General features: G+C 34.1%; 1 protein-coding gene and 1 non-coding gene across 2 annotated transcripts in view; both read left to right on the top strand.

Moving 5' to 3' along the window:
* Window positions 1–23,533, top strand: part of LOC140434643 (uncharacterized) — a 335,946-nt gene that overhangs the window by 85,769 nt on the left and 226,644 nt on the right. Inside the window, exon 3 of the mRNA XM_072523057.1 lies at window positions 16,196–16,541. Within this exon, the coding sequence (XP_072379158.1) occupies window positions 16,196–16,541 (346 nt within the window). The remainder of the gene's footprint in view (window positions 1–16,195; window positions 16,542–23,533) is intronic.
* TRNAC-GCA (transfer RNA cysteine (anticodon GCA)) lies at window positions 9,462–9,533 on the top strand. Its single transcript has one exon. It is a non-coding gene; the product is annotated as a tRNA-Cys (tRNA).

The following is a 23,533-nucleotide window of genomic DNA, read 5'->3' as shown; positions in this document are numbered from 1 at the left end:
ATACGAAAGCAGTTGTTCTATTAGCCCAGTCTGGTTAAAAAAAAGGTGGAAAAATGTTTCGCAGATATCTGAAGCTTTTAAGACATAGGTGGGGGATACTAGATGATGAATAGATGAAAAGATACTCCTAGTTTTACCTTGCGTTTTTTTTAAGCAATAATTTATGGTCACAATTTGATTATATGTCTATAAATTGTTTCCCTTATATTTTAAATAAACAATATTTATGTCATTTTTTTATGTCAAGCATATCTTTATTTTCCCGTTTTTTTAATTCAAATTAATAAATAATTTACAGAGATATTTGCAAAAAAGCAGTTTTTTGCACTAATTTATAAATTTTATTAATTTTTTTATTAACAAAATAAAATTTTATTAGTACATTTAAACATCAAGGAATTACCATCTTTTAGATTTGTGCGAAATTTCCCCCCGATCAGTCAAATATTTTATAAGTTATTTAATTTGTTTATCCCTGAGGCTAATTATTTAAACTATTGAGCTTGCCCTATGCATGATGCTAGACACATTCAGCAAATTTCATAGGATTCTTTAAGACTTAGACTATCTCAGAAGTTAAATGCATATTGAGCTTTCATCGAAATTATTTACAAAATAAACGTTTGAAAAAGGGGTATGTTTTTTACTTATAAACAATTGTAATAACTTCTATATTTTTCAAGCTACAGACTTGTACGTACAACCATTGGATAGCTGGTAAAAAAGCTCACATTAAAAAATAAAAAACCTTTTATGACCAATAGGAACGAAGTTAGTGACTATTTTTTAAAAAAATCATATCTCCATTGTTTATAAACATTAAGAGGTAAAATTTGCACAAATTTTGAATGAAAATCTAAACTTTATATTGAAACTTATAGGTATAAAATTTATCTAATTTTTCGAAAAGACGGTACTTTCGAAAGATCGACATAGGAAAGTGGAGAGGATATCTGTTTCAACTCCGTTTTTTTTTTCGGCATCGGAACTTAAATTGCAACACGTAGGAAAAATTTACATTATCTCGGCTTCCTTTGTAGCTGCAAGCCTCTTTTTTTTATTCTGGGGTAGCTCGTCAAAATATGAATAACTACATAGTTTTCACTGGCCGGAAAATATGGGAAAACTTGGAAAAATTGAGTCCATTTGAAATTCACCCTAAATACTTACTTTTTTTTAATTTGCTCGAATAGTCTGTCGCAGTATTAATAATGATGACATAATTTTCACCCCACATAAATCTCGGAAAATCCCGGAAAATCAACATATGTTTTTTCATTTTATATCAATGATGTAATAATACTTATATATTTATAAATTAAATTTCAGGTAATTTTTTACACATTATATTATTATATTCCTTATATTAATTATAATTGTTTGTATTTTTATAATAATTAACAATATTGATTTTTATTCAATTTTTCTTACAAATATGATATACAATATTAATCTAATCTGCCTTACTGCTTTGATAAAATAAGTCGATTTTTTCATCAATTGCCTTATTAAATTTTGCAATGTTTATTGAACTTTACTTTTTTTATTTTCTTTACATACATTGGTTTAAAACTTAAAATTTGGTTCATTTATTCGACTTCACTGTCAGGTCTGAACCTTTTTGTTGCAGGTTGTTTGTTTTCACCGGCGGGCGTAATTTCGGCCGGTAATCCCTTGGCCTACCTGCATAAATCAAGGGGCACCATTTATGACAGGGGTAATTTCGGCCGAGGGGTTGATGTTTACGATGAGATTAAAATATTGGTAATTACGCTTCATAGTTTCTGTAAAATATTAATTGTGTATTTATTTGGAAATACCTAATCCTGTGTACCTGTCGGAAATACCTTTAATTTACTTATCTCTTTATTCTAATAACTATGTTGTACCTACTTAAGATTATTCCTTTAAATGTATAAAATTCACAAATAACAGGTATAAAATTATTATAGCTAGTCAGTATTATAACTTATCTTGAAGCTACTAGTCGATAGAAAGCATAAAATATATTATTTGTATACGATGGCATCTGTTTCAGTAATTAAGAGTTCACGCGGTTGTGACTTACTAGTTGTAGAAAAGTTTCAGTTTTATAAACAGGACGTATTAAAAAGTGGTGAAGTACGTTGGAGGTGTATAAAGAAAAATTTAAGATGTTTAGCCAAACTGTACACTGTTGGTGCGGAATACACAGTTACTAGAAGTGAATTAATCCACAACCACGAGTCCGATGAAACTACGTTGGAGAGAAAAATAGTGACGACTTCATGCAAGCGCAAAGCTGAGGAAGACATATCGGGAGAAACCTTCAAAAATTATTAAAAGCGTTCTTTCAAATCATTTGCCAGAGAATTTGTCATCGATAGATGTCAGTCTAATAAGAAGAAATTTGTACAACAGCCGCCGTAAGCTCTTACCAGCCCTGCCTAAGGATATTCACGATGTACATTCTGTACTCGATAGTTATGGACCGAAAACCACAACAGGTGAAAATTTTTTGTTTATTAACAGCACAGCTGATAATATCATTGTTTTTTCTTGCCATACAAATATAATAAGTTTATGTAAAATGAAAGATTTTTACATGGATGGCACATTTTCTTATTGTACAAAATATTTTTATCAGTTATTTACCATCCATGGACTGGAAAATGGGCATTATGTTCCTCTTTTGTATTGTCTGTTGCCCAATAAGACCAGTGACACATATATGAGACTTTTTCTGTTGGTAAAATCTAAAATTTTTGAACTTTATAATATTGTTTTTGAACCGAAGGAGGTATTTGTGGATTTTGAAATCGCAATTCATAACGCATTAAAAGTTGTCTTTCCCAAAACCAAACTAAATGGTTGTAGATTCCACTTGCACCAGGCGTGGTATAGGAAAATACAATCATTAGGGTTAACCCAAATGTATAAAGATAAAAACTGCGAGGAAAGCAAATGGCTTACTCATACTTTTGGGCTAACTTATTTAGACCCCTCTGAAGTTGAAGATTGTTTCATATTTGATCCCATGTCATACAAACCGGACCATAAACTTATAGATAAATACGCAGACTATTTATTAGAAAACTACATAGCGCCAGAATCTCATTTTCCACCAAATATATGGGCATATGAAAACCCATCAATTAAAAGAACCACAAATGCCTGCGAATCATTCCATTCGCACTTTAATTCTAGTTTTTATTCAAGTCACCCTTCTATATTTATTTTTATAGAAAAATTAAAAGATTGTCAGATCGATGCATATTTAAAAATAAAAAATTTAAATATTCCAGCAAAAATTAAAGACAAACAAGTAAAAAACAAACTAAAATTTATCGAAAACATGGTAAATATGCTTCGATCTGACAATATTTCTAGAATTAATTTCGTTAAATCTGTATCACATCAAAACGTTTTTTAAAAATTTATAGTTTACTTAATTTATAGAAATAAGTTGATATAATAATTTTATTGAAATAAAGAAATATTTTAATATAAAGCATTCTGTTATTTTATTTGATTTGCGGCCGAAAATACCTATGAGATAAGGAAGCAACTTAAAACCTCCGGCCGAATTTACCTACCGGCTTTTAGTACCTGCTCTTTTTCCGGCCGAAATTACGTCCGCCCGTTTTCACTTATTAAGTCAGTCTTTCCATACATTAACATATTAATGGGCGATATTAATGCCAAGGTGGGTCAAGGTAAGGTAGGAGAACAAGTAGGAAAATATGGGCTTCGAAACAGAAATGACAGAGGAGATCGATTGATTCAATTTTGCGAAAGTGAAGACTTCGTAATATCAAATACCTTTTTCAAATTACCTCGACGGTTATATACATGGACATCTCCACAACATACCAAAGAAAAAATAGTGAGAAATCAAATAGACTACATTATGATAGCAAGGAGGTATCATAATGCTGTTAAATGTACTAAGACGTACCCATGAGCTGATATAGGCTCAGATCATAACCCGGTAGTTACTGTGATAGAGGCAAGACCAAAAAAGATTAGAAGACCACACAGAAAGGCACTAGATTTAAATAAACTTAGAAACAAAAATATACGACAAGAAACAGGAAATAAATGAAAACGTCCGTTCAGTGCAGCAACAAATTAACGATACAAACAACGTTAACCAAAAATTAAAGTACATAAATACAGCTATACAAACAGCAGGAAAGAAACATCTTACAAAAACAACAACAAAGAATACGGGGTGGATGACACAAGATATACTAGACTTGATGGAACAAAGAAGAAAGATGAAGAATTACCCAGACAAATACAAAGATATAAATAAACACATAAAAAAGAAAATAAAAGAAGCCAAAGAGGAGTGGATTAAAGAACAATGTGAAGAAATGGAAACCTATGAGAAAAAGTACGATGCGTTCAATATGCACAAAAAAGTAAAAGAGATAACAGGAAGCATAAAGAAATACCAAATAGGTAAACTTAAAGACAAAGATAAAAATCTTATTGTAGATCTAGAGAATAAAATAAAAAGATGGACAGAATACCTGAATGAATTATTTGAAGACGATAGAAACAACTTAACTCAGATAATCAATGCAACTGGGCCAGACATATTGAAAGAAGAAGTAGAATACGCAATAAGAAACGCTAAAAATGGAAAAGCAAATGGACCTGATGAAATTCCTACAGAACTGTTGAAGCTTTTAAATGATAAATCCGTAACCATAATATTAAATTTTGCAGCGAGGAGGTAAAACAGTTTCCCCTCCACTTTCCTATGTCGATCTTTCGAAAGTAACTTCGTTTCGAAAGGTTTTAAGTTTCGAAAAATTGGATGAATTTTATAGCTATAAAATTCAATATAAAGTTTAGATTTTCATTCAAAATTTGTGCAAATTTTACTTCTTAATGTTTATAAACAATGGCGATATAATTAACAAAAAAATTGTCGCTAACTTCATTTCTATTGTTAATAGAAGGTTTATTTTTTTTGTTAAATGTGAGTTCTTTTACCAGCTATCTAATGGTTGTACGTACAAGTCTGTGGCTTGAAAAATATAGAAGTTATTACAATTGGTATTGTATTTATATTTGTAATAATTTTGTATTAAAAAGGATTATTTCGAAAAATAGCAAAATGTTAAAATTGCAAAATTCGATTCGTATAATACTTTTACATAAAAATAATCTAAATAAACAGAAAATTATTGGCAGTTTGCTGATATATTATATAATGGGGCCATAAGCTGGCTCCCTCTATCTCCGCAAATACATACTCTAACTCAGAAGCCTTTCCTTGAATGTTATTTTCTATTTACATACTTAGCTGATTCTCTCTTCGTTATTACTTTCGAAATTTCTGCACCTAGAGGGCAAGTGTTCTGTATACCAAAGTTAGTTAGTAAAAAAGTTATAGAGAAGTAAAGACTTCTAGTGTAGATATAATGTCTTACGCTGAGATATTTTCCAATTTCACGGAAAGTAGCCAGCACAGTTAAGATTCCCAAAAAAGGGTAACCCCTAACCAACCCTGAATCGTATAGACCCATTTCTCTACTGAGCACCCTAGGTAAAGTCTACGAGAGGATCATTAAGGAAAGATTCGTAGATTTCCTAGACGCTCACCTCGCCATTTCTAATTACCAATTGTTAAAGCAACAACTTTCATTTCACAGTCAATTAACGAAAGGAAACACGTCATAGGTATATTCCTGGACATTGAGAAGGCATTCGATCAGGTCTGGCACACAGGCCTGTGTCCTTATCCTTTTTCTTGACAAAATGTTTTGCTTCCAGTTAGTGCAGTGTCTATAAGCTTAATCTTGGATCTCTTTCTGGAGAAAATAAAAACTGGTGGTATACTAGTTTCAATTGCATTCATGGCACATACCACAGTGTAATGTCTACCATGCTCAGTACTGTTAAGAGTACCAACATGCTTTTTTCCTTTTGTGGCAAAAATTTTATGTGGTCTCTTTTGCTCAGTATTTAACCCTGATTCGTCAACCTTAAACACATTTTCTGTTGAAAATTATGTTTTTGTATAATTGCATCTAAGGCAGCAAAGTATGCTTTGATGTTCTCCTTATTGAATGCCTGAGCACGAGCATGTGACGTATTTTCTAGAATTCTTAGAGAAATTGTAGGATTTCTTGACAAAAATACATTGACCCATTTTCATTTCATTTTCAGCCGTGAAATTATGTTTAAGGTTATTTTTGTCTGCTATTTCGTAAATTAGATTCCGTAAGTCTAAAAGTAAATCCAAAGAATCTCCTTTTTATATCAAATATGTGTTTAGCTAAGTCTTATTTAACTTTTTGAGGGAACACTATCCGACGACCCCCAAGTTTCCCTTTGTAGCTTTATTTTGTTTAAATCTGCGACATAAAGTCGTGGCAGGAACATTTCCTATGATGTCATACCTTTGATTATGCCATCATTGGATACTCCAAAGTGTGCTATTATAGACAAAAATTAGCATTTTATTAAAACAAGACAAAACATCTTAAATTGAAAGATAACCTAACAATATCGCACACAACATACATAATAAATGAAAAGAATGTTAAATCAAAGAATGGAAAAAGAAAAGTATTTTTGAAGTATGTAAACATTTAATTCCTAGCTGAGCTAATATTAATACATATAGCCCAGTCTGGTTATACAAAAATCATCGATTTCACGGCAAAATGTTTCGCAGATATCTGAAGCTTTTAAGACATAGGTGGGGGTTACTAGATTACGAATAGATAAAAAGATACTCTTTACCTTGCGTTTTTTTTTAAACAATAATTTATGGTCAGAATTTGATTTTTTATCTATAAGTTTTTTCCCTTATAATTTAAATAAACAATATTTATACCATTTTTTTAAATCAAGAATATCTTTATTTTCCCGTTTTTTCAATTAAAATTGATAAATAATTTACGGAGATATTTGCAAAATGCAGTTTTTTTGCACTAATTTATAAATTTAACTAACTTTTTTATTAACAAAACAAAATGTTATTATTACATTACAACATTGAGAAACTACCGTCCTTTAAATTTGTGCAAAATTTCCCCCCGATCGGTCGAATAGTTTAAAAGTTATTCAATTTGTTTATCCCTGGGACTAATTATTTAAACCATTGAACTTGCCTTATGAATGATGCTAGACACATTTAAGCAATTTCATAGGATTCTTTAAGACTTATACTATCTCAGAAGTTAAATGAATATTGAGTTTTCATCGAAATTATTTACAAAATAAACGTTTGAAAAAGGGATGTTTTTTACTTATAAACAATTGTAATAACTTCTATATTTTTCAAGCCACAGACTTGTACGTACAACCATTAGATAGCTGGTAAATCCCATAAATATCGAGGATTGGACACATTATTACAAACATCTATTAAATGAGAACAGAGACGAATTTAAAGAAGATATGAATTCATCAAGAATCGAAATTCTGGGAGAGCATATTACCATAGACATCAACATAGTTCAAAAAGCTATAGCAGGGATGAAGAATGGGAAAGCAAGTGGACCAGAGGGAGTAACTACGGAATTAATAAAGAATGGCTCAGAGAAATTACACAGAATGATCACGGTGATATTTAACGAATATATTAATGGACATCCAACACCAGATGAATGGAAAACAGCATATATGACCCCAATATATAAAAAAGGTGACAGGAGAAATTGTAAAAACTATAGAGGGATATCGGTCACAAGTTCAATGAGTCGACTATACGGTCGAATACTACGGGACCTGATAGAGGAAGATTATCAATCGTCTGAAGACGAAGAACAAGGAGGATTTAGAGCAGGTCGTTCATGTACAGATAACATCTTCTGTCTTAAACAAATTATAGAAAAGAAAATTGTGACAAATAGAGAGTTACATATGACTTTTGTAGATCTTGAGAAGGCATATGACACAGTCCCGCTAAATAAACTATGGGAAGTCCTGGGCACATCAAACATACATCAAACATTGGTTAGTGCTCTCAAAGATCTATATTATGGTTCAAACTCCCAAATGAAATTCGGAAACTTCTTAGCTGAAAAATTTGCAGTTACTAAGGGTCTCAGACAAGGATGTTGTATCTCTCCGACTCTATTTAAGATTTATATATCTGCAGCTCTGAAACAATGGAAAAGGAAAGTCAAAGGAATGGGTATACAATTGAACGATCAGGATTACATATATACTTTACAGTTTGCAGATGATCAGGTGGTGATCTCAAATGACAAAGATGACATGGAATACATGCTTAGAAAACTAATTGAAGAATACCAGAAATGGGGATTAAATATCAATTTAGAAAAGACAAAATACCTCTCAATTGGAGCTGAAGCAGAACAACTCGATATCGATGACAATCAAAAAATAAATCCATGCAACGAATATAAATACCTGGGCGTCATCTTCGACCGTAGTGGAAAAGACGAACGAGAAATAGAACATCGAATCGTACAAGCACGAAGAGCTATAGCATGTTTGAACGGAATTCTATGGAGTAAAGAAATATCAACGAAAAGAAAATGGAACATCTATGAGACAATGGTTAAAACTAGCCTACTTTATGGAGCTGAGACATGGAGAATAACCGAAAAATATAAGAAAAAGGTCGAAGCCACGGAAATGGATGCCATCAGAAGATCGATGAGAATATCAAGAGCCGACAGAATACGGAATGAAGTGATAAAACAACAAATGGGTATAGAGGGCACTATAGTTGAGGATATTGAGAGAAAACAGCTCATATGGTATGGGCATGTGAGCCGAATGGGGGACGAAAGATTGCCTAAAAAAACGATGATGTGGCAACCCCCAGAGAAGAGGAAACGAGGAAGACCACCACAGAGCTGGAACCTGGGAGTTAGGAAAGCGATTAGCGCTCGAAATCTGGACGAAAACCTAACTCAAGACAGAATACAGTGGCGTTTGGGAGACGGACAACGTCGTAAGACGTTATAAAAAACCGAATATATATATATATATATATATATATATATATATATATATATATATATATATATATATATATATATATATATATATATATATATATAATATATATATATATATATATATATATATATATATATATAAATATATATATATATATATAAATATATATATATATATATATAAATATATATATATATATATATATATATATATATATAAATATATATATATATATATATATATATATATATATATATATATATATATATATATATATATATATATATAAATACAATATTTTAGTATTAATTAGAAAATATTTTGATATATCATAATTTGACATTTATAAATTCAATAAATTTAATGTTGACTAACATATTAAATTTTGAAAGACATTCATTGTAATGTGTAGGCACTTAGACCAAGCGATATAGGCAAGGCAGAAATTGTTTAGATAACCCAACTTACATGTAGGTGTCACAGCGTACTGCGTTATTACGTATAGAAGTAACGTTGTATGTGGGGATATAGCTCAGTGGTAGAGCATTCGACTGCAGATCGAGAGGTCCCCGGTTCAAACCCGGGTGTCCCCTACTTTTTTAATTTTTTATACATATTTTAAAATAATTTAATAATTTTAATAATTTAAAGTATGTAATTTAAAATTCTTAATTAAATATTGGCTATTCTGTCAAAAACAAAATTATGTATTCTTTATTAAGAATATGTCCTGAGGAGATTGATGAAAGTAATAACGAGAATAATTAATTATCGTTATTATTATTTACTTTAAAAAGCTTTAAAAGGCTTTAAAAAAATTATTTATTAGGAAAGGATAAAAATCTTTTTCTATTTTTCTATCGGTTTTTTATTTTAACTACTTTTATTATGAGATTCTTTCTGTATGTGTATTAAATTTGGTTTTGATATTTCATATAAATTAAATCTTAGCAGAGTTTCTTCTGCTAAGAAATCTGGCAACTTAATATTTTATAAGTGTGGTAGTATGTTTCAATTCAAATTATGGCCATGTTCCTTTGTCGCCGTAGCGAGACAATATCGCAATATCAGTATCAATTATCTGCAGGACTTTCGCATTGGTAACTCGGTCAGGATACCTCCGCTTCAAAGCCTTGGCTGATTCATAGTTGCCACAGCTAATATCCATGCCTCCATTCTGCAGAGCACAACTGTAAATATGAAACATTTTATTTTGTTTTTAATGATATGTCTCTGTTTCCGATAGTAGTTCTCATCCTAACGAATGTCGTTTTTGCTTTTAGTATTCGTTGTTTAATTTCTATTAAATGTTACTATTGGCTATTAATCTCTGTTGTTAGTAGACCAAGGACATAAGATTTCTCTCGGGATTGTGACTAATCCAGATATCTGACAATTTTTTAGTTATTATCATCATCATCCAGCCTCAAGAGTCCACTGCTGAACATAGGACTCTTCCTCATGTTTCCAACCCCGTCTATCTTGCGCCGCTCTTATCCAGTTTTTATTGAGTCTTCTAAAATCGTCAGTCCATCTTGTAGGTGGTCGACCGACGCTTCTCTTGTCTTCCCTTGGCCTCCATTCCAATAACCTCTTTGTCTATCGCCCATCTATCATTCTGGCTATGTGTCCTGCCCATCTCCATTTTAGTCTGGCTATCTTCTCGATGATGTCAGTCACTCCGGTTCTTCTCCTGATGTCTTCGTTGGTTATTCTGTCTCGCAGAGTTATTCCTAACATGGACCGCTCCATTCTTCTCTGCGTGACTCTCAGTTTGGTAGCTGCTGCTTTTGTTAAGGTAAGTGTTTCTGCTCCGTACGTCAAGACTGGGAGGACGCACTGATCAAATACCTTTCTCTTTAGGCATGTGGGCAGCTCACTTTTAAAAGTTTCTCTCAATTTTATATAAAGAAAACCTATATGTTTTCCGCATAAATTTCAGCGTCTTTTTTTAATTATTAACAAGTTAGTGTAAAAAATACCATTTTTTCGATGTTTTGCTTTGATTTAGTCGGAACGTATGTAGTGGGTTTTAGTTTCATGTAACTTAATTCGACATAGTTTAGTCCATTTATTAATTTGATTATTGGAAGTTTGTAGACTTCTAGCTGCTTCGTTGTAATCTTTGACTACGGCCAAGAGAGCAGTGCAGTCTGGAAAGGTGGCTAGAGTGTGTTCTGTTATTTCGAAAATATCACTGGTATAAAGCAGATATAGAACTGGGCCCAACACACTACCCTGTGGTACTCCTGCATTAATATCTTTTAATTCAAAATATGCTTCTTCATGTTTGCCTCTAAAAAACCGATTTGATATGTATGATTCCAGCAACTCTGTGTATTGTTTGGGTAAAATCTTACTAAATTTGCATATAAGCCCCTTGTGAAGTACGTAGTATGATTCGGTTTTTAAATATAAGGGTTTATTTCTCGTAGAATACATGCCTAGGGGTAAAACAATAAATTCAGAAGCCTGTTGAGAAACCATTCAAAGACTAAAACGCACAAAATAGCATAAACAACATCGCATATTGTCGACGAAAGTGTTTCTGATTCACGACCCCATGCATCGGCAAAAACTCAGAAAGAACTTTAACTTCTACAATGGTAAAGTTTCGAGCACCCTTCCTTCATTCCATACCTCGCGGCTTCCGATTATCATCGGTTCCTGTAACTGAAGGAATTCTTGGGTAAAATGGAGTTTAGAAACGCTGAAGAGCTTAAAGATGAAGTGATATCCTGGCTCGGATGTTTGGCGGTAGAGAACTATAACACCGACATCGAAAAACTGATTCCACAATACAACAAAGGCCTTAACAACCAATGCAACTACTCATACATTAAAAATAGCCCAAGCTTCTGTGACTTTTGTAATACAATTTTGTATTGATATCTTTGGTTTTTAATTTTTTATGCCAAAACGTTCTTTACTTTCTGAGACTTTAAGATTTAAGAGATTTAAGATTGGACCAGACGACCAACTGGACGAAGTCGTCAGAAGTCGAAGATGTACAACGTCCTTTCTAGACAAAGTATCAGTCGAGAAAATAATGTGCTTGGGATAGCTAGAAAGCTAATAAGATGCAAACCAAAGATTTAAAAAAACTTCTCAATAAAGCAGCAACTTTGTCAGAATATAAAGACATGGGGTTTGGAACAATAGATGCATAAGAGAAGACAGTAAATTTAAAAAATAAAAGACTTGTACCAGATCTGTTACGACATATATGAATATGGAAATAAAAGAACACACTAATAAAACTTAAAGTATGTTTAGAGAAATGGAAATAAATATATTATGAAACATAACAGACAAAACTAGAAGAGATCATGTAATAAATGGAAACACAAGAGTAGGTACAATGTAAAATATGTATTGAGATGGAACGGTGTCAATATTATAGTCACGTGCGAAGAATGAAGGATTGTAGACTATAGTCGGTTCGCATCATAGTCATTTTTAAATATTTCCACCAAACATACAATGTCAACACTGGCAAAGAATCAATTCAACTGCAATATTATAACAAATTTATACCCACCCTAATGTTATTTTAATGTATTTTAAAATATGACCATTAATGCAGTTTTTACCTAATTTTCTGGGAAATCGTTTACTGCAACTGGTTATCAATGAGTCATTAGCATAATTTTGTTAATCCGAAACCCGCGTAAATATAGCGAACCGACTATAGCGAGAATTGCTCTAGACGGAATGTCTGTTAGAAAGCGCAGGCAAGGAACGCTGCCAAAGACATGGAAATATTAAAGCAATCAATCGGTTTTAACACAGCGAGAGATCTTAAACAACAAAAAATCGAACAAGAATATTAACCTAAGAACACCTGTTATAAAAATATGGATAACATGCGACTGGTCATTAATAAGAGATATTAAAATAAGACAATAAAATTCGTTTGTTAGTAATTCGATTATAAATCATCATGAATAACTAGAAAACATCCATAAATGCTAACGCCATACAGTAAACATTTGATCTCACATTGAGTTTACACTTAATTCGTCATCAACTTTTTTATTACATTAAATTGTATTAAGATATTATTTTGGATTAAAAATTATCTACCTTCAAATTGTATTTAAGTTACCTACGCTGTTATTTTGGTTTTAGCAACGTATTTAATTTTATTTATCGATATTAAAAAAACAGATGATGGATACTGACTATCTAGGAATCCAATTATTCAATAACTCAAAAATGGAGGAAGAGGTTAAACAATTTAACTGAAAACTAAAATATATAATACTGTGGTTAGATCAGTAATGTCATAAACTGCTCAAAACTCGAGCTGATACGAACGTAACGTAAAGACTATTGGAAGCAATAGAAATGAAAATGATTCGCAGAGTAGCAAATAAAACACTAAGAGACAGAATACGAAATGAAAATATAGAGGAAGTACGTACAAAATGACATATGGTTTTATTATTTGATCACAGCTCTTGCTTAATAACACACAGAACTGTCAGATTCTACTTTACTTATTACTGGTTCTCTATTTATTGAAACTAATCATTAATAAAACAAAAAGAGAAATCAAACGATTTCTACCTAGCGAAACCGAATTCAAATTTTTACCACTGTGTTTCCTAAAACTTGCGAAACAAACAGCTGGATAAATTACTCTTACTACTATACCGTTCTGACGAGACCTAAAGAGGTCGAAATACGTATAAGCGGTTGTCGCTGCCCTGTATCAAAACAAAAATCTAATACCGTCATTATGTTTTATTACTTACTTCGTTTGGAGTACCAGAAACTGAAATCACTACGAATTTTGACCAGGATGAACGGCATGTGGAATGCAATTTTAGATTCCCTTGCCGAGTAATTTATCCAGCTGTTTGTTTCGCAAGTTTTAGGAAACACAGTGGTAAAAATTTGAATTCGGTTTCGCTAGGTAGAAATCGTTTGATTTCTCTTTTTGTTTTTAGATGGCGTAGTTACATCCGTATATAGTTATTTTGATAACTATTCTCTAGGACTGGAGAGATTTTTGTTTTGGTTCAGAGCAGTGGCTATACCGTTCTGACGAGACCTAAAGAGGTCGACATACGTATAAGCGGTTGTCGCTGCCCTGTATCAAAACAAAAATCTAATACCGTCATTATGTTTTATTACTTACTTCGTTTGGAGTACCAGAAACTGAATTCACTACGAATTTTGACCAGGATGAACGGCATGTGGAATGCAATTTTAGATTCCCTTGCCGAGTAATTTATCCAGCTGTTTGTTTCACAAGTTTTAGGAAACATAGTGGTAAAAATTTGAAATTTGAATTCGGTTTCGTTAGGTAGAAATCGTTTGATTTCTCTTTTTGTTTTTAGATGGCGTAGTTACGTCCGTATATAGTTATTTTGATAACTATTCTCTAGGACGGGAGAGATTTTTGTTTTGGTTCAGAGCAGTGGCTATACCGTTCTGACGAGACCTAAAGAGGTCGAAATATGTATAAGCGGTTGTCGCTGCCCTGTATCAAAACAAAGATCTAATACCGTCATTATGTATAATCATTAATAATTATTAGGTAAATTTAACATAAAAAAATTATTGTTAATTTAACTGAGATTAGCCAAAAACCTTTTCCATATGCTATGGACAAAATGACATAAACGGTTAACTATACTATTTATTTAAATGTATATATAGTCCTAGTTAAAAAAAATAATGTCAACAAAATAATTACATTACACATAATTTTTTTTATTTTTAATTACACATATCTCACAAATAAAAACAAAGAATTTTTTTTGGAACATCAGCACAAGCAGCGTGAGCCCAATGCGAACAATTATTGCACCGCACCAAATCTTCTCCAGCCCTGGAGTGGGAATAAAGATCGTTGCAATATATGCATGGAAAGTCTTTCAGATCATCATCTTCAGTGTTGTTAAACAAATTTTACATTAAAATCTGGTCAGTAAGACCAGTTATCAATTTGTTTCTAACTTAAATTACTAATGAAATCTTAAAATTAGGTGTCTACTCACTAGTATCTTTCCTATTATTTCTAATAACTAGCATTAAATTTAGCATGCATACTCGCACAACACTTTACTCTGTTTTTCACTCACTCATTATACCAGTTCAAAAGGCTTTGTTCCTTTGAGCCTTCTCTCTAGGTTTGTATTGTCGAGGAGCTGAATAGCCTGGACGTTTACATGATGATGGAGTCGTTGTTCATGGCTTCCTGCAAATTTCTTGATTATCTGATAGACGTCTTCCATCTTGAGGTCCCGGTGAAGGTCGTTGTTCCTAACGTACCAAGGCGCATCTACGATGTTCCTTAGCACTTTATTCTGGAATATCTGGATTACTTTGATGTTACTAGGCTTGGCACAGCCCTAGAGTTGGCAGCCATAGGTCCATACGGGTCTCAGTATTTGTTTATAGATTAGGAGTTTATTATTTATGGATAGAGAGGAATGTCTTCCCATCAACCAATACATTTTCTTGTAGCGGATGCCTAGTTCTCTTTTCTTCTTCAGGTGAGCTTTTTTTTCTCCTTTTACTAACGTGCCGTTTTCTCTTAGCTGGAGGATCTTTGGGCTTATTTTTCAATTTAATTTCCTCCATATTAGGAGTAGAGGTTAGAACTACTGACGTTTGACGAGTCTTTGGTTTACGTTTTCCCTATCCACTAATAAATTTACCTTTTAGAGCCGGAGAAAGTTTCTCTATAGAAACAGAAAGAGCGGAATTCGAGGCACGTTCTTTTTTGTCGGGGGATAGACAATTATCCTGTGAAATACGTTTTGTAATAGCGTTTTGTAAAATATTAGATACTAAAATTTGATATAAATCACTAGTTTGCTGCATTAATATATGCAGCTTGCACTGAGATTGTATAGTCGGAGTAACTTATAGAATATTTGTTGCAGGAAGCAAAAGGCTATCATCCTGTGGCTGTTTAGATGGGCAAGCAGTGGAAATATCGTGTGGTTGTTTAGGTAGCCCAGCATCTGAAAAATAGAACCGTGACTTTAATTACCGTTATAGAACTAAAAATAATATCTTATTTTTGTAATAACATTTTTGGTTTTTTTTTTAAGAAGAACTTCCAGATTAATCGTCGTATTATTGTATGTTTGATAGTTAGATTTACTAGATCCGTGTTGAATAAATACATTTTATTAGTTTTCAAAAATATTATATCGACATTTCATAAATGGATTTAATTATTTGAGGTATTACCAATAATTATTACAATTTTCATAATTTTATCTTGTTTCAGGTTTGGGATGCCACGGTCTTACCCCCGACGCTTCTGGATTAACCCATCTACACGCAGCTCTAAAAACAGAACTCCAGCTTCACGTAGATGTCTATAAAAGCGCCCTACACCGATTAGACGAACTCCACCTTATTTCAGCCGATAATAAGAAACCTGTGGATGCGTCACACCAGCGCCTTCTGTCGTTGAAGCTGAAAGAAGTGCAACAGAGGTTAATCGATAATAAAACGTTATTGACGATTTTAGATAAACCGGCCTTAAAGCAGTTAGATGTTTTAGTTGGGACTCTTACCAATAGGGTGCAGAACGATAAGGAAGCTTTATTTTGTGTTTCCCAACTAAAAAGGTTTGTTTCTTATGAAAAATTAAAAGTTTGAGTAATCTTATAGTAGGTATAACATACTCTTAGTATTACAAATAATTAAATTTCTGGAAAGACAAAGATATCTATCTCCACTTTCTACTTCTTACATAGCGGAAGTTATTGCTACATATTTATTTCAATAACAATCAAACTTAGGCAAAAATGTTTTCTGGAGTTTTGTTTTCTTCGGTCATTGTTGCATGACCCTTATTTTCTTGTTTTATGCCTGTAAATGATCGTTTTGGAGAGCAATTTTCCTCGTCACGTCTGATTTGCTTGAAAATTTGGATTTAGTTTCCTCTTACCCTCTACTCTACTTTTGAACTTGAGCCCAGGGTTGCTTTTACTTGGGGGGTGAAACCCTTGTGAAAAAACACGTTTAAAATAACTCCGAAAATAAATACTTATTCTGTGCAACTTTTGTTCTATAGAGTTGTTCACTAAGTCAATACTATTTGAGTTATTTGCGAGTGAAATGTTGATTAAAAAAAAACACGTTTTCAGACGGTTTTTCACAAAAAACTTAAAAAGTAAATACATATTTTATATTTATATTAGTTATGAGTAAAAACCAATCACATATTTCAGGAAATATCGGAACACCTATACAGTGATGAGTGCCTTAAGAACCGGCAAAATAACGCAAAAGATAGAAAACATAATACGTTGTGAAATAAAAAGAGATGAAAGTAGTAGAGGTGGGAAATTATCGATGGAAACCTCTAATTTACATTAAATTACATTAGTAATCTACTATCGATAGTTTCCCACCTTTAGACGTTATCTTGTGAGCTAGTTGACTCCAGTCATAATATTACAAGTATCACGTCGAACATTTACATTTTTTAAATTTCGCATAAAGTAAAAACTGATTGGAGGCAATAAAGAAAATGTAAGTAAACAGTTTAATTTGTAGTAATTTGATAATTAATTCTGTGTTGACGAATACAGAATAACAAGCTATGATAATTCTGTATTGAGAAAAGTGTATGCGATGTCTCAAATCATAGTTTATTATTGATCAATATTTTAATTTTGGATAAAAAAATACTCCTACTTAAACTGTTTTACTTACATTACGTGATACGTATTACTATGACTGAAGTCAACCAGCTCATAAGATAACGTCTAAAGGTGGGAAATTTTCGATAATTCTAATGTAATGTAAAGTAAATTATAGGTTAATATCGATAGTTTCTCACCTCTAGTACTTTCATCTCTTTTTATTTCACAACGTATTATGTTTTCTATCTTTTGCGTTATTTTGCCGGTTCTTAAGGCACTCATCCCTGTATACTGGAGCATTGTAACATACACAATAATGTGTTATTACGGTACAGACATACTTTCACTCATCCTTTAAACTGATAAGTGTTGTTTTTTAAGTTGAAATAAAATAAATTTATAACATTTTGATAAAAAGATTATTGTACCGTAAAATGGGATGAAATTGATCACTCTAAAATTATTTACTTATTCAAAAATATTATAGTAAATTGTAAAATTTACTACATATTTTTCATACATCAAGATCTGTATTAGATATTTCTCAAAAAAATGGAATTGATAAAGATTTTAACTAAAAAATGTAAACAACTGGATGAACAATTTCATACCCTGAATGGGGCGAAATTAATCACCCATTTTTGCGTGAATGAAAATAGCATAATATTTTATACCGGCCGATCATGTTGACTTCACGTTATAAATATTTTTCAAAAAAGGTAAGCATTCTGAAAAATGTTTAGTGAGAAGAATTGATCATTGCAATTTAAACCTTCTTCTTCTTAAAGTTCCATCTCCTATCGAAGGTTGGATATCATAACGGCTATGGTCACTTTGTTGGCTGCTGCTCTGAAAAGTTGTAGTGAACTACAGTTAAACCATTCTCTAAGGTTCTTCAGCCAGGAGATGCATCTTCTTCCTATGCTTCTTCTTCCTTGGATCCTTCCTTGCATAATAATTCTCAGCAGCTCATATTTTTCTCCTCTGGTTATGTGACCCAAATATTCTAGTTTTCTTCTTTTTATGCTGTTCATAATTTCTAACTCCTTATTTAGACGTCGTAGTACCTCAGCATTGGTAATCCTTTGAACCCACTGAATTTTTAATATTCTTCTGTAACACCACATTTCGAACGCTTCTATTTTCCTTATGTGTTGTTTCTTCAATGTCCAAGCTTCCATTCCGTATAGTAAGATAGAAAATATGTAACATCTCAGAGCCCTCAATCTGAGATGCAACTGAAGGTCTCTGTTGGTAAGCATTGTCTTCATTTTCACAAATGCTTGCCTTGCAGTTTCAATTCGGACTTTGATTTCTCTGTTTTGGTCATTTTTGTCATCAACCCAGGTTCCCAGATATTTATATGTCTCTACTTTTTCTATTTGGGTTTGCTCTATCATTAATCTTTCATTTCCATGTTGCGTTTTTGAGACAATCATAAATTTAGTTTTTCTCTTATTTATTTTTAGTGCGTATCTAATGCAATAATCGTTAATGGTTTATGTCCATTAATGGCAATAATCGTTAATGGTTTGGTCGTCCGTATCTAATGCAATTTAAACCACAATTTGCTTTTCTACAGATTTATTTTATTCACACAAAAACATAAATATGCTAATACGCTCTAAATTAGGTTTTAAAAATACAAGTTATCAATGATATTAAAAAAACTTAACCAAAGAGCCATATTCATTAAAAACTAATATTTTCTAAAAATTGTAATCGTGTGAAGAGGTCATGAAAAGTAAACTTTAATATACTTAAACCAAAGAATGACAAAGTTGGGCTAGTACTGCAATGTAAAACACCAAAAAACATACTTTTAAACATCTCTTAACATATCTATATTAACTTTAAAGTGATATTCTACATCTCCATTTTGTATATAATATTGTTGTGAATTTATTAATTGTTAAGTTTTTAATTTATAATGTCTTGTTCTTATCTTAATTCATTAAAAAGCACAATGACTGATATTTATTTATTTTCACTAAACATACATAATTTATTAAAAAGCGAACGTAACATTTTATCGCGAGCGCGTCGTCCGAATTAACTAACTGTTCCTTCCAAATAAAATGTCCTTTATATATGCCATTGCCTTTACGCTAGAATCATCGAACAGCCTTCTCGATTAGCGGTGGAATTATAACGGTAAGGCAAACGGGTATTTTTTACATCGGCTCGACCGTTTCTGGAAGGTTCATTCAGGTAAATTTCTGCCGGCTAATAGAATACTCTCGTAAAATCTAAAAACAGAACACATTAGTCATAATATTTACGGTTATTTTAGGCCAGGATAATTATCGTAACATTGCCCCCCTCTTAAAAGATGGTTCCTCCTGGAACCTTGTCGGGACTGAAACCGGAACTGTATGCTGGTATCGGCAACTGGACCCTCTTTTACAACTTCCAGTTGTATAAAAATGACAAGGGACGGTTTTCTCTCCGCACCAGTAACTATGCGGATTGCAACAGACTAACACCTGGACTTCGGTGTCTTTAAAGATCTCCTCCACCATATTTCGGATAACCCTCCAATCTAATTGGCGGCACTCCAACTTTGGCATGGCTAACTTTTGCACGTCGGACTCTAGTACGTGCTCTCTCAATTGAAGTAAGGCTTCCCACACATCTCGGTAGGTAGGTTGGTCACGGGCAGTGTCTTTTGTTACCAGGTAGAAAAGGTAACGTGATGCATCTTGGAGTTTCAAGGTTTTACCGGGAGCTGGCACCTGGCATTGAAGTTCTGCAACTCGACCAAACTTCCTTCGAAAGACGGATGCCAACCCTGGTGCGTCTTTGATACTGGCCGGGATGGTAAGGGCCAGCGAGTAGTCATCGGGGAGCGCGAGTAGATCTTGCTTTTCTTCAGTGGTAACACCATGTCTTGCTTTACCGGTACCTCCATAGGCACCCATGAATTCCTCAAACGTGAGGTCAGACACGTCTTGGACTTGGTTTACTTCCACTTCTTCATCTACGTCGTGGTCACCTTCGAAAGACGCCAGCCGGTTATGGTGTACTATCATCGGCTTTCCCCTCGGAATCTTGCTTATTCGGTAGATGACATCGTTGATCTTCTCCATGATGAGGTATGGACCTTCCCAAAACTGCTGCAATTTGGGAGAACAACCTTTTCGCTTCTTGGGATTATACAGCCATACTTTGTCGTTCTTCTTAAAGCAACCCTTTTCGGCTTGTGTATCGTACCGTTTCTTCATTCGGTCGCTAGCGATCTGAAGGTGGGAACGGACCAACTCATGTACATCGTCCATTCTTCTTCGTAATTCGATCACATAATCTTCACCTGCTACATCTTCTCCAGGTCGACACCCAAATTCTAGATCACAAGGTAGTCGCATTTCGCGTCCGAATAGGACTCTGGCTGGTGTCTGGCCCGTTGATTCGTTAACAGCAGATCTGTAGGCCATTGTGAAGAACGGAAGGTATTGGTCCCAGTCTCGCTGATGATCGGACACCATCTTTGTCAAATACTTGCCAACTGTCCTATTCATTCGTTCTACCATACCATCCGATTGCGGATGATACGCGGTAGTTCTTGTTTTCTTCATGCCTAGTCTATCACATATTCCTTGGAATAGATCACTTTCAAAGTTCCTGCCTTGGTCACTATGGATCTCCAAAGGCACTCCAAATCGGCTGATATATTCTTGGATCAACTTATCTGCAACGGTGGCGGCCTTCTGGTCTGGAAGTGCATAAATCTCGACCCACTTAGTGAAGTAATCCATTACTACCAACATGTACTTGCCCCCATTTTCACTTTCTGGAAATGGCCCTGCAATGTCCAAAGCTATTCTTTCAAACGGGCTTCCAACATTATATTGTCTCATAGGAGCTCTCCTTTTCCGGTGAGGCCCATTACTCGTAGCACAAATAGTACATTTCTTACACCAGTCTTTTACGTCGTCGGAACTGTTCATCCAATAAAACCGTTCCCGAATTCGCTGAAGGGTTTTCCTTACACCAAAATGCCCTCCCGATGGACTGTCGTGTAACTGACGAAGTACTTCGGCTATTCTGCTCTTTGGGATCACCAACTGTCTTCTTTTCTCTGAACCGTCATCATTTTCCAGGACTCGTTTGAGCAAGCCATCTTCGATGATAAATGAGTCCCACTGGGCCCAATACGTCTTAACTACTGAGCATAGGTTTGATATTTCCTGCCAAGGTGGTCGACGGTTTCCCTCTTTCCATTTTCGGATTTTCTGTATAACTGGATCTCTCTCTTGTTCTTCCCTTATCTTAGTAGGCGTCCAGTCGTCGTTGACAATCGTCGTTCTTAGCACTGCTGCTTCCTTGGATTCCATTTTGTTGCAGTGGGAACACTCTGCTGAGCATGGCCTTCTGGAAAGAGAATCAGCGTTTCTGTGGCTAACTCCGGCCCGGTGCTCAATCTTAAAATCGTATTCTTGGAGTCGTTCGATCCACCTGGCTATCTGACCCTCTGGATTCTTAAACTGCATCAACCACTTAAGGGCGGCATGGTCGGTTCGGATTAGAAACTTTCTTCCATAGAGGTATTGATAGAAGTGCTCTACTGATTTCACTACTGCCAGAAGTTCTCTTCTCGTGACGCAATAATTCCGCTCAGGTTTTGAAAGAACTTTACTAAAATATCCGAGGACTCGTTCCTGTCCTCCTTGAATCTGAGACAGCACTCCTCCAATTCCCACATTACTTGCATCTGTATCTAAGATGAACTCTCCTTCTGGCAGTGGATACCCTAAAATTGGTGCTGTTATTAAATGCTTTTTCAAGGTCTCAAAGGCATTTTGGCAGTCTATATCCCAGCGGTATTCTCTTGCTTCCTCTGTAAGTCGCGTTAATGGCTTAGCGATATCTGCAAACTTCTTAATGAACCTCCGGTAGTAAGTACATAGTCCAAGAAAACTTCTCACTTGATGTTTGTCAGTTGGTTTTGGCCATTCCTTAATGGAATCGATTTTTCCCTTATCCACGGCCACTCCTTCTTTACTAACTATATGACCCAGATAATTGACTTTACCTTGAAATAGCTGGCACTTCTTGGGGTTTAACATCAATTGGGCAGCTTTAAGTCGATTAAAAACGTTTTCTAAATTCTTCAGATGTTCTTCGAATGTCTCCCCCAAGACGATTATGTCATCCAAATAAACCAGGCATGTTTTCCAAGATAACCCTCTCAACACATTTTCCATAAGCCTCTCAAATGTCGCAGGAGCATTACAGAGTCCAAATGGCATAACGTTGAATTGCCACAATCCAGATCCTGTGGTGAAGGCTGTCTTTTCTTTATCTACTGGGTCCATTTCTACCTGCCAGTATCCAGACTTCAAATCCAAAGTAGAAAACAATTTACTTCCAGCCAATGTGTCCAATGTGTCATCGATCCGAGGCAGAGGATAACTATCTTTCTTGGTAACGTTGTTCAGCAAACGGTAATCCACACAGAACCTCGTCGTTCCGTCTTTCTTCTTAACCAGGACCACCGGAGAGACCCATGGGCTCGTAGAAGGTTCTATCACCCCGTCTTTCTTCATTTCCTGAACAATCGTTTCAGCTTCCTCTCTCTTCGCCTGTGGTAATCGTCGAGCTGTTTGACGAATTGGCTTAGCATTACCAGTATCAATTTTATGCTTAACAACGGTAGTTCTTCCCGTCTTTCCTCCTTTCGGTACGAAAATATCACGATACTGCCGAAGAAATTCCCTTAATTTCCTTTTCTCCATCTGATTTAGAGACTGTCCTGCAACTGCAACCATTTGGTCGAATTTGTCGTTGGAATTATCAGATGTTGTCGCCTGACGGATTATGGATGTCACAGGTACACAAGTTCCTACCTTTGTCTCTTTCTTGATGGTCACTGGGTAGTCGTTGACATTGATAAGTCTCACAGGAATTTCTTTAGCCGAAGTCACCAATTCCTTTCCAATTATGATTCCACGGCCAACCTCATCGTCGTG

Source organism: Diabrotica undecimpunctata, chromosome 2, assembly GCF_040954645.1.
Source record: "Diabrotica undecimpunctata isolate CICGRU chromosome 2, icDiaUnde3, whole genome shotgun sequence".
NCBI lineage: Eukaryota > Metazoa > Arthropoda > Insecta > Coleoptera > Chrysomelidae > Diabrotica > Diabrotica undecimpunctata.
The sequence above is the reverse complement of the archived record's forward strand: the minus strand, read 5'-3'. Positions and strand labels throughout refer to the sequence as shown.